General features: G+C 38.3%; 1 protein-coding gene across 1 annotated transcript; it reads left to right on the forward strand.

Moving 5' to 3' along the window:
* The first annotated feature begins 3,608 nt into the window (after positions 1 to 3,608).
* Positions 3,609 to 5,426, forward strand: LOC110913303 (probable DNA double-strand break repair Rad50 ATPase). Its single transcript, XM_022158145.1, has 4 exons — positions 3,609 to 3,773; positions 4,155 to 4,245; positions 4,330 to 4,770; positions 4,864 to 5,426. The coding sequence occupies exons 1-4, from the start codon at positions 3,609 to 3,611 to the stop codon at positions 5,424 to 5,426; spliced, it is 1,260 nt and encodes a 419-aa protein (XP_022013837.1).
* Positions 5,427 to 13,156: the final 7,730 nt, after the last annotated feature.

Consider the following 13,156-nt stretch of genomic DNA (forward strand, 5'->3'; position numbering starts at 1 on the left):
TTGTCAACTTTTGTTTGTACAGTTGTATTTCCTGCTTTTCGTTTAAAAACAAAAACACAAAAATATGTTTTAGTTTTAGGGGGAGATATTCGCAGAAAAATAAAAAAACATGATAAAATCATAAAAATCCAAAAACATTAAAAAATGCAAAAAGAGCTGTCTAGTATAGGGGAAATGATAGTACATCAGCTAGACGGGCACAGTACGCTAAAGATATGTAATGTAAAAATGCAATTAAGCAGTCTCGCTAAAGATGTGCCGGTAGGTTCTTACAGATTTAGTAGATCGGTTTGGGATATAAACTAAATTTAACTTGCGTTTTCGTGGGGAACATCTCCAGGATATATAGGTAACCCCTGAAATCCTGTTTGAAAGGTCCCGTATTCTGAGATACTAGGTCTTTATACTCGGTGATATCTGGGGTATTATCCCGGGACTTCTGCTGTATGGAAATACTGACCTAGTCCCCGGATAATACTTTGCACAAAAAGCTTTGAAACATAAGCTTCACCCTCAGCATGCTGATGAAACAATAAAATTGATAGTCGCTGCTGTTGAAATGCAAAAGATCCTCTAAAGGGGAGCCACCGTAAAGTCGAGCCGTCATCTCTCTGCTGAACGGAAGTTCTGACCTGAGCTCTCACGGTTTCGCATCTACCCCCTAACAGATATCAGTTGTGGTATATTCACCTGTAAGACTGAATACTGGGATCTGGATACGGGAGTATATACTGAGGTGGAAACACACGTTGACGTTTAAGTCTCTAAAACACTAAATAACGTATCCCGAACAGATTGAAAATTCTGTGAGAATTTAAAGTGGATCAATATACCGACAATCAACGCGAATTGCTTAAATGTTTAAAATGAAATAAGCTTAACGGTACTTGTGTTCTGTCGGCAGCTGATATGATCCCCTAACACGCTCGAAAAAATATTGTGTGTATATATTTCAGTTTGTACAGCTTTAAACCCAAAAAGATTTTATTTTCTCATTTTATTTTCGACAACTGATACTGGGGATTGAAAGTTCAAAGCCCGTATGCAGATCATGTCGGTATCTGATGAGGGTTGGGTAAGCTGTGATTGCAAACAAAGATCTGGTATGATTTTTGACAGATAAAATGTGCAAATGGTTTAAACGTCAAAAGTTCATTAATTTGAACTGCTTCTAAAATAAAACGACAAAGTACTTCATAAATCTGATCATCCAGGGCCATTAACTTGGACTTGGAAGATCAATCAGTTGTTCCAAGGTCATTAACTTGGACTTGGTCAACTGGGTGCCAGCATGTGAAATCGAAAAAGTTGAAAAATGATTAAAAATTGAATTTTTTTGAAAAGTTAAGGGTGGATCGCTCTTATGACACATCTATGGACCGCCTTTTTGTCAAATGACCATTGTAGTCCGCTCATATGGACTGTGACGAATAAGCGACCCTAACCCCATATAAAAGGTACTTGGGCCGCTTATTCTGTCATTTCCAAACCGCTTTTACGACGAAGTGTCTCTGAGGCGATCCTAAATTGTTGTTCGTGGTCATCAAGATTCTCATCAATTTGAGCCCTGTTTTTCTCGTATTTTTGATATATTTCCATCATTTACATCATGGGCAAGGTAAATCCTCTTTTAATTTCAGTTCTAATGTGATAAATCTTGTCTGTCGGCTTGTGTGAGTGAACGATTCATGTTTTAAGCATGTGAATGTCATGTTTGTGTGAAATGATTGTTGATTCAGTGTCGTATGATGATACTACGTGTAGTATTACATGCTAATTGATGAAATTTGATCGTTTGATGAGGATTGTTGGAACTGAATGTGTTTAGATTTAGATCTAGGGTGTTTTAGGATAGTCTAACAAAATTAAAAGATACTCTTAGGTTCGGAATTTTGTGTAGAATATGTTTGTAGCATCAATTTTAGGATTTAGAAATGTTTTACATGATTTGAGTGTAGGGTCGCTTTTACAGTTAGGATTGTTCAGAACTGCTCATAGATCATATCTGAACCGCTTTTGTGAACAGATGTACTTTGAACTGCTCATAGGTTCCATGTTGAATCGTCCATTCATACAATTCTAGGACCGCCCATTGGAACAAGTTCTGGACCGCTTTTAAGGCATATTAGGGTTGTGTCGCTTATATGACTAGGGGTGGCTCGCTTTTTGTGTTTTTTTTATAGTTGGACCGCTTTTTAGTCATTCTTGTGGATCGCCTATAGGGTTGTTAAGTCCTTGGATCGCCTTTGTGGTATTATAATGTTTGGATCGCTTTTAATGTTCTGTGATGGATCGCCTTTTTGGTCAAAGTGTTCAAAATGTGAAATTTTGTCTAAGTCCCTGTTTGTTGTTGTCGTGCAGGCATCTACGAATGTGTTATTCGATCCGGTTCACAACAGTTGTGTGGATTTAGATGTGGAGAAATGTCCGCGATTATCTGAATTTATCAGTATTTTGACTTATATGGATCGCATTCCAGTGAAGAAAGCTATGACTGAACAAAGGCCGTTGTATCGATCGCATATCAGTAGATTTTGGAAAAGTGCAAAGTATGACGGGGAAAACAAGGTGATTTCAGCAGAAGTGGAAGTGAATGGAAAGATAGAGACTATACTAGTGACCGAAGCGTTGGTTCGAGAAGTTATGAATTTCCCTGATGAAGCCAACTACCCAACTAGATTTCCTGAACGAATGGTGAAGGGTTGTATGCTACGTTTGGGATACAGAAGCACGTTGAATACTGGGAACTACTTAAAGTCAAAATTTCAGAAATCATTCAAGTTCTTGATTCACTGTATTTTGATTTCCCTGAGTCACACAAAGGGAAGTTATGACCAGATGAGGGATTATCAAATGAACATGTTAATTGCATTAGTGTTGAACAAGAAATACAACTTCTCGCACATAATTTTTCATTATATGGTGGAGAATCTAGCGTCAGATGTTAGAGTCTGGAGATATCCACGCTTTGTTCAAATGAAGATTGACCGTGCTTATCCTGGTATTGACAGAAACATTAAGGATGATCTTCTTGTTCAAGCACACATGTCTAATATCTCGTTAAAGAACCTTGTCAAGTATCATCCTCATCATCCAGAGCCGGAGTTAGTGATTGAAAACTTCGGATTGCTTAGAGATGCAAACTATGTGGATCCTGATCCAGAAAATCATCAGAATTGGAGAAATCAAGAAGAAATGAAAGAAGCATTGTATGTTGTGGAGTTGAAGATAATTCAGGGTTTCAAACAAACAAAGAATGAGTGGTATGTGAAGGAGTCTGGACGCAGACGTAGACTTGTAACTCCTGTAGCTGAAGGTGAAGGTACTTCTTCAAAGCCAAAGAAGAAACAAAAGAAGAAGGCTGAAACTGTGTTAGTAGATGAGTCTGAAGAAGAAGTTCCTGAGGTGAACATTGAAAAGGAACAAGAGGCGGCTAGTGTAGCACATACTGAAATTCATACAGATTTGTTTACTGATAATGTTGACATTTCACAGGAGAAAGAAAAAGTGGTAGATGATGTTGAAGGCGACGATGTTGATAAAGACACTACTAGTTCTTCTAGTGGGTCTGTTTTGAAGTAGTTGATGCAAAAGAACGTGAAAGGCGAATGAGAGAGGAGGTAGAAAAGGAGAAGTTACTCAGAAAGAGAAAGAGAGAAGAGAAAGAAGATGCACCTTATGAACCTTCTCCAGAGCATGTTTCAGTATCACAATCTACTCCTAAGAGTAAAAAGAAAGCTGGAGGTCGAAAGAAGGCTACTCCAAAGATTAAAGTGTCAATGCGCCCTCAGAAGATTATACAAACACAATCTACACCTCCACGTCAACAAACACCTCCACATCAACCAACACCTCCACAATCTCCAATACATCAATCTCCTCCTAGACAACCAACACCATAACAATCACCAAAACAACCTACTCCTCCATCACATTCAACACCACCCAGACAACCTACTCCACAACGACAACCATCTCCTCTGTTTCCACCATCACCACCTCCATATCAAACATATTATTCTTCACAAGATCTTTTTGGCACACCTCCTCTTGCTCAAGCACAACTTGGTTCTTCAAGTAGAGGCCTTGCGATACCGCATGATAATCTGCTAGATGTTGATTTTGATTTTGCAAACAATTCTCAAGTTTTAAAGTTGGAAAAGAGAATTGATGAGGTGATAGCAGAAAACAAAAAGCTGGCGGATGAATGCAAAAGGATTGCTGAAAGAGAAAAGTTTCTTGCTGGTAAGGTACAGAGGTTAGAAGGTGAAAACAAAGTGTTGACACTGAAAATTGAAGTTGATCAAACGGAAATTGATGTTTTGAAAGTTCGAGTGTCTGAGTTAGAAGAGGAGAAGAATCGTCGAGAAAGTGAAAACGAGTACTATAAGTTGAAGAATAAAGAGCTTATGGCTGCTAAAGCGTTGCATGAACACAAGTTCTACATGCTGAATAGAGTTGTGGAAAGCATGTTAGAAACAACAGTGGATCAAAAGTATGAAGAGTTGAAGTTAGAGGATCTTCGTGCAGAACGTAAAGCAGAAGTAGAAAGGCAAATGAAAGATAAAGGTAAAGGTGTTGAAGGAAGTTCTGTAATGTCTATTGTGCCTTCAATGGTGATAGATAATCCAGTGCCTATATCCTCAGTTCCTGGTATAGTCAAAGAAGAAATTCAATCGCCAAAGTTAATTGGTGGCGAAGAAGAAGAGGATGATGAAGATGATGATGAGGAAGAGTTTGTTTATTCTGCAAGTAGTCACAGTTCAAAAGGTGATGATGATGATAACGCTGCAGGAGGTTCAGGTGTTAGAGTAACCGAAGCTTCAAAAGAAAAAGTCGTTGAAGATCTGCTAAACGATACAGCCAATGAAGAAAGTGGGGAAGCTGAGAGAAAGGGGGAGTCGAGTAAGACTCAGATTATAGAACATCATGAACCGTTGTTCTTATGTCTAGATGTGTATAGGGAGATGTTAAACGATGTAAATCCCGAGAATCCAATTGATCTTGAAGCTGATCTGGAATCTTTTGATATCAATAAACAGAAAGATTACAAGTATAACTATGTTGAGGATGCAGATCAGTATGATAGGGTTGAAGTAGAGGATGGTTCGGATAATGAAAATGTTACTGAAGACACTTCCAAACTTCCGACGTTAATGGAGTTCTTCGCAGCAGAAAAAAGAGAAGAGTTGCGACAAAAGGTGACTGAAGCTGTGAATGAAAAGGTGTTTGAAAACTTGAAGAAAGATACTGAAAAAGAAAGTCAATCAAATGTTGAAAAAGAAGATCATTCAAAATGGTTTAAAGACAGTCATGAGAGAAAGTTCAAAAGGCCTTTGAAGTTTTTTCGACATGATAGATCTATTTCTCTTGGTGACATTATAAGTTGGGGTTTTCTTCCACAAGTCAATGCCTATGCAGTTTGAAGAGAATATGGTGTCCAATACTTTAAACGTTTATATGACATTATGTCATTACCATGGTGGGATGTCGCTGAGTTATCTCAGGTGAGAACGTTGGAGTATCAAGTGAGGCAAAATGATAAGGCGATGTGGGGATATATTAAGTACGAGAATCTGAGAGGATATCTGAAATGGAAGCCTCATCGTCCAAGACGTATTCAAAGAGTAGATCCAGTGACTGGCGTGACAGAAACTATTCTGAATGTAAAGCCTCCAAGAACCATGACAACAATTCCTATGCCAGAAATGGAGCAAGATTTTTATAAAGGGTTCATTGATTGGGTTTACAGCTGTCTGACAACTGAAGCAATCATAACGTACAGAGCTGGTGGTGAACTGAGATATATTCATGTCTATGATCCGATGTGGCTGGTGAATTGTTCGGCAAAAGACATTGAATGCTTGTTTATTCACAAGATTCGTTACAAAGCAGAAGATAAAGATCAAGCTCAACAGTTCCAACGTGTTGTATCACTGTGCTTTCAAAAAGGAATTAATTCCGAAAGCAAGTGGAAATCGTCATGGTGGGAGTTAGATGAAAAGATGAAGAAGAAAGTAAAACGTGAACGTGAAAATCGTAGGATGGAAGAAAAAAGAGGAAAGTTTATGAAGAAACAACAGGAAGAAGAGAAGGCAGAGAAGCGAAAGCATGAAAAGATAAGACTTGCTTTGAGCAGGAAGCCTAAAGGGCGTGAAGAACATTACAAAGCTGCTAGCTAAAGACCAACTTTCAAGACAAAGACTGCGGCTTCATCCAAGGGGGAGTTTGTTGGTGCATAATGTCTAAAGCCTGCGTCTTTGTAAAGTTAGATTAACGTATATGGTCTAGATAGGTTATTTTGTATAAGTTCAGGGGTTGAAAGTGTAATTATATGAAAGTTATGATGCTGGACCGCTTTTGTGACATATGTCCACAAAAGCGAACCAGGCTGGATCGCTCATGTGGACATGTCTCATGAGCGGTTCACAAATCCTATAAATACCCCTGAAGTTGTTTTCATTTGTAACGTTGTCTTGTACTCTACGTCGAACTCCTGACCGTGTGGCAATCGTTATCAAGTGAAGTAAAAGTGTTTAAAGTGTGAATTCATCTGTTTCTACTCCTTTCTGTTACGTTTATCTTTGTATCATGCTGAAAATGTGTTTCCGCCACATTTTCAGTAAGCACTAGCTCTGATTGACTCATTCGTGTGGTCAAAGCTGATCCTACAATTCCCAAGGGTTGGGAATGGGTTAATAAACTAAAACAGAATCCACATATCCTCCTTGGGTAGGATATGTACGGCCATCCTCCTTGGGTAGGATGCCACTATAAAATCCTGCGTATTCTCCTTGGGTAGAACTACGTACGTTCGTCCTCCTTGGGTAGGACAACAACCTTAAACTTACTAGACAAAACTCTATCATGAAGTCCCTCCTCTTATATCGACTTAATCGCCGAGGCCGATGGCAAGCGGGTCATTAGTTAATAGCGCTATTGTAACATTTGTGCTTGTAATCATTATGAACAGTTCTATTATCAATAAAACAATGCTAATTGATCCCAATGTTTGTTTGGTTGTGTTTTACATTTTTCATGTTTTGACTTTTGCTCAATTTCAAACTCTACATCGCTTTCTGGAGAATTATATGCAAACTGGTGCGTAAACGTACTCAGTTCAATGCGACAAATTCTCCGGAACATCAACATATACTCAACATACCTTAAATAACCTTTACATAACTTAGAAATAAGTTTTGAAGGCTTTGGTATGGCAAAAACAAGTTAATTCACTTACAGGGACTAAACTTGACAAACTGCGAAAGTATGCCAATTCGGACTGTAACGAACATTCTGGAACATGTCCATAAGTTAAACATACCATAAATATCCTTTACATAGCTTAGAAATAGGCTTTGAGAGGTTTGGTATGCTAAAACAAACTTTTGGATCATTCAGGGACTAAAAGTGTCAAAAAGTGCACAAGTTTGCACTTTCGCGCATAACTTACGTTCTAAATACATCCGGACATCCAAAAATTTATGTAAAAATCCTAATATTATGCCTTAGTGTTTGGCATGAGAAAAATCCATTCGTCGCACAATTTGGATCGTCTTTCGTGCTTATGCGCATTCCGTCGTAATTAACCGAACATCGAGACCGTACGGCCAAACGAACCGACTCCGGGATATTTTTGAGCACATTTTAAGTTCCCTATACTTTAACATCATTTTAGAGCTTTGAAACGGGGTTAACGGGGCTTAAACGTGTCAAAAATGCATCAAATACCAAGTTTTGGAGCTGCAGGGACCAAAACTGTAAATCTGCCAAACTAAGGGCTTACGGACCGTAAGCCAAAACCCATATGGTCCGTAAGTAGTCCCCAGTACAGCAGATTCATTGAATCCACTTGCAGTTGGCCTTTCGTTCGTTCAAGGGGCAATGCCCTTTCACCCAATCAAGAGCCAAGGGCCATTTTCAGTAACCACAACATTTTGACAAGTGGACGCTTAGGATCGTGGCACGAAAATCAAGAAACGATCCTAACGGCTCTACTTTTCCTATAAATACCCCCCCCCTTTTGCTAAAAACTCACATAATCTGATCAAAATGCTCTAAGTTGATGCCATTGCTTCATACCTGAGCTCTTTGATCTAGATTAGCATTCGGGGACCCTCCGTAAGTATTCTTTCGCTCTTTTATTCGCTTTTCGAGTCCGAAAGTCAACGTTTTGTTGACTTTCTGCATTGACCAGCTTATGGTCAACCCGAAGTTCATGGAACTTCATAACGTGAGTGTGATCACGATGGTTATAGTCCGTAGTGACTATACCTACTGATTACCACGTTATCTAGGCTCAGTGACGAGTCGTAGTTTCGGCCAAAATGTGCATTCTTGCATATTTTGTAACCAAACTACTCGTGAGCATCAAAGCCGTTTGTTTTGATGCCAAATCTGTTTTCTAAACTTAGTTAAGCATGTTCTAACATGCTTAGCTCGTCACTTTTAGTATAGTGCTTATATAGGGTCGTAAGGTAAGCGATCTAAACCATCGCTTATACTTTCGAACCCGACCCATTTGGTCGATCATTAGGATCCGACCAAACACATTAGGTGACCATAGCTATAACCTTCCAAGGTTATGCCTTGTGGTCACGATGTTAGGCGTTCCAAACGCGTTCTACGCGAACGACGCGTTAAGGTAGCATAAGCTACCTAAACGGGTCGTGATGGGTCGCAAGCACTTAGGTTAGGTTTCATTTTAGTATGTAGGCTTTGTTAAACCATATTACACGAGTCTCCATACTCGTTTGGTTTACGAACCCACATACTATCCGATCCTTCCGATTTGGTCCGGTATATTAACATAGCTACCTATTAGGTGCCGTTTGATATTCCGTGATCTCTAGCATTATTTGGTTATTATACAAGAACTACAAAGCAATCTCAGGTGAGTACATAGAACCCCATCTTTTACTGTTTTCCAAACTGTTTTGGGGTGAAACACATGTGCCTATCTGTTACTTTCATGCTTTCCATGTTTTCACGTCATATGCCTGCTATGTTGTTAGTACATTATAGTACACTATTTCATTACATTTCATGCTATGTATGCCCATTGTGTGCGTACTTAGTACATTGATTTACATTACATTTCTGTTGAATATGTTTACTCAGCATATGGACACATTGATTTACATGAACATTTCTGTTGCATATGTTTACTCAGCATATGGACACATTGATTTACATGAACATTTCTTCTGCATATGTTTACTCAGCATATGGGCACATTGATTTACATGAACATTTCTGCTTCGTATGTTTACTTAGCATACTTAGTACAATTGTTTACATCACATGCCTTCATTTTGTTATGACATTTGGTTTGTTTAACATGGGACAATACATTCATTAACATTAGCTACGCCGTTCGTTAGTAGGTAGTGGTACCATAGGAATTGACAACTCCCGTTCCTGAAGTCCTGGGTTTGATAGGATTGTAAGGAATGACCGAATTCGATATACATAACTTAGATAAACCTTTAATTTGTTTAAGGGTTTATCGCCACAGTCTCAAGGCTTGGATGTATGCATATTTCACAATACCGCATAAATGTTAATATCCCTAGAGCATGCATTTTTCCACAGAACATAACATTGATTTAAACCACGTTTTACTTCAACGACTTGTTTTGTGCATTTTACATATGGTTTAAGTTGATACATTTCGCTTACCGTACATGATACATTTTGGGATACACATTACATGATTTTCATTGAACAATAAACACGTTGACATTAACATACACATTTGGTGGTTTACATTGAACATAGACATTTCGACATGATTTTTCACAATAACAATTGACATTTGGTTTATACATGAACAATTTACATGGTGGTTGGTTTGGGTAAATGATTTGAGTAACGTGGCGTATGTAATATGATACAAACATGGTGGATACGCCGCTGTTACTTCCTATATATAAATGTTTGTATAATATTACATATCGTGGCGTTATCTAAGTCATTTCAGTTTAGACACATTACATTTTACACAAATAACATATTCTTCACAAGACATTATTTTCACAAACAACTTATCTTATTCAACACACTTTACTTGGTTACTCGTTTAACCTTACACTTATCTATACGTATCATCTTATGTTATCGTTTTTCAAATGGTTTACAAAGCAAGACAATTTACAAGGTTCATGACTGACTGTTATTAAACATTTCTTTAAACTCAAGTCATGAATCCTACTTTCACAAAACCTATGTATCTCACAGGCATTTTTATGCTGACGTACCTACTTTCACATGTGTTTTCAGGAGCTGTTCCATAAGATGTTGATCACGATACTAGCGCGGACCTGTGCCTTAGAGCCTAAAAATGAAGATACAACTAGTATAACTATGTTTTGAATTCTGTACTTCCTTTTAAGACAATGTAACATCCATGTTTGATAAATAAAATATGACTTTAATTTCCATGGTTGTATAACAATTAATTCTGTCCACAACACTCCACGACGTTTTCCGCCGCGGTTGCATGTTATACGCGGTCGGGGTGTGACAGCTATTAGGTTTAACAAACCTCACACCGTGTCGTTCGAACGGGCGTGTACTAATGGACTATGGCAAACTGTCAGTAATGATAAACACTGATGTAGGGCACAACTTATATTTCGTTAGTAGTTGATATGGTTTGGTCCAGTAATTCACATGGGAAGCCCCCACTAAATATCGTAAAAAGGTTTGGAAACAGGGTAAACTGGTAATTCACATGGGAAGCCCCCACCAACTATGGATATGTTTGGGAAACAGGGTAAACTGGTAATTCACATGGGAAGCCCCCACCAACTATGGATATGTTTGGGAAACAGGGTAAACTGGTTAATCATATTTTCAACTGTGGGGTAAACCCCACGGCAAGTAAGCCAACTAAAGACAAACTATATTTTCGGAAGCAACTTAAAACGAACACCCAACTGTGAACTCGCTCAAGTTTGTTGTTGATTCGTTGTTACATGCCTTGTAAGCCTTTAGGTGCATAACATGGGAACTTGCTGTCTAAGAAGCTGGAGTGGTCATGGGTCGAGTTACATGGAAACGCAACACAAGAGTAGAGCTTTTACATGTGGTTTATAAACACTTAACGAATTAAATATGCTTCCGCTATAAACTATGATATAATGTAACGTTGTAACACTTATTGCTAATAAATAAAAGTTTTGTTTAAATATACTCATGAGTTCAATGTGATTGGTGGCTAAGATCCTGGCCAGTCACGCCTCCAAGTGGTGGTGCTCCGCATGTGGATTTTTGGGGGTGTGACATTTGCCTTTGCCAATGGACCACCACCCCATTGGTACATTTAAATTGTTAATCATCGATTAAATTGTTTTGATCAACACTATGTTTAAGACAAATTTATTGCATTTATTATTTTTTAGTATAAATTTATCATTTTAGCTTATTTTCATTAAAATCAACAAAATTTATATAGGAACTAATTATGAGTAGAATTCGATAAAACGACCTTTAAGTTACTTAAAAGTGTATGAATATTTATATAAAAATATGTATACTTTAGAGCATATCACATGTCAACACAAAAGCATTGGTGGACATACAAGTTTGGTGTACTAGTATATGTATAAAAGAATTTAACGAGATCCACATGGCAAAAACGTATACTAAGGCATAACGTATCATGAACTAGCATGCATCACATACGTATCAACCCAAAGATTCCACTAGCGTAATCTTATCGTCGTAACGACAAGACTGTTTGTATGATTACTTAACATAGACCCAACAAGCGCAGTGTGCTACTCCTATAGCATTATACATGTTAAGGTAGGCTTGTATGAAGTTAATTAAAAAGTATAGTGCAAGAATGGCTTATAACATGCATTTATTCCTAAAGTATAAATGTATAAAGCATGTATAACGGATTCTTTTGCATGAGTAAGGTACTTGCATAAGTGTGTTCGTCTGGGTTTTAATGTGGTATATATATTGCACCCAAAAGTGTGAAACCGGAAAAAGGATCATGTATACTCACGGTTTGCGAAGTAATTCCACTTAGTGAGTTTAACAAGTATTGAGTTTTGTCACACCCCCAAAATCCACACACGGAGTACCACCGCTTGGAGGCGTGACATGACCAGGATCAAGCCACCAATCATATCGAACATATAAGTGAATAGTAAACGTAAATGTATATCAACCCACAATATGAAAGGTGTTCAAATAACATAGTTTAAGTAGCGGAAGCATAGTACAAAAATCCATCGTAATTATTAAGTTTTCAACTGTCATAAGTGATTAGCAAAACATCCACGATCCATGTCCACAACGACTGCGCCTCCCGTGCAAGCTCCATGAGTACCTAAGGTCCTGCAAGGCATGTAACAGAGAGTCAACAACTAGTTGAGCGAGTTCACAGTTGGTTATTCAGTGTTCGTGATAGAATAGCAAATCGTATGTTCGTTTAGTAAACCATGTATCGTATGCATTTGTATCGCAGCCCTCTATGTGACAACTCGTATTTCCAAACCGACCTTTGTACTTTGATGTAACGTATGTGAATGTTATGTTAACACGTGCTTGTGATTATATGAATGATTATGTGTTCACGAACCCAAACCGCACACTATAACCGGTCACACAAGCCATTCGGGCCACTCCTTGAAACCGGATCTCATTAGATAGCCGAGTTGGGCTCGGCCCACTTCCCACTCGCAAACACTAAACCAAGTTAGGAGGCTTTTGTTCTCTCATTGTTACCAAAACACTCACACACACAACCCTACTTCTTTCTCGTCTCTCTCTCTCTTGCGACCGGAATCGGAATCGAAGACAACCCTCTTCTCGAAGCCGGCGATCCCCTCATCCTCTCTTCGGTTTCGTTCCATCTCAACCGGTTAGTATATGTTTACGATGTTATGTTTGGTAATGAAGATTGAATACGTTTACACTAGGGTTCATGATAGTGATATTAGTGATAATACTCTTGTTAACCGGCTGCATGATTATTGAATTGAATTGGTGTTGGTAACATGTTAAATTGGTTCGGATATTGCTTGATAACCGGCTGTGATTAAAGAATTAGGTTGCATGTTAGATAAAGGAGTCGATTTGGTTTGAATGATGATCCGATTCTATGCTTGATTAATTGATGATTGTTGTTCTTGATGAT

Source organism: Helianthus annuus, chromosome 7 (assembly GCF_002127325.2).
Source record: "Helianthus annuus cultivar XRQ/B chromosome 7, HanXRQr2.0-SUNRISE, whole genome shotgun sequence".
Taxonomy (NCBI): Eukaryota; Viridiplantae; Streptophyta; class Magnoliopsida; order Asterales; family Asteraceae; genus Helianthus; species Helianthus annuus.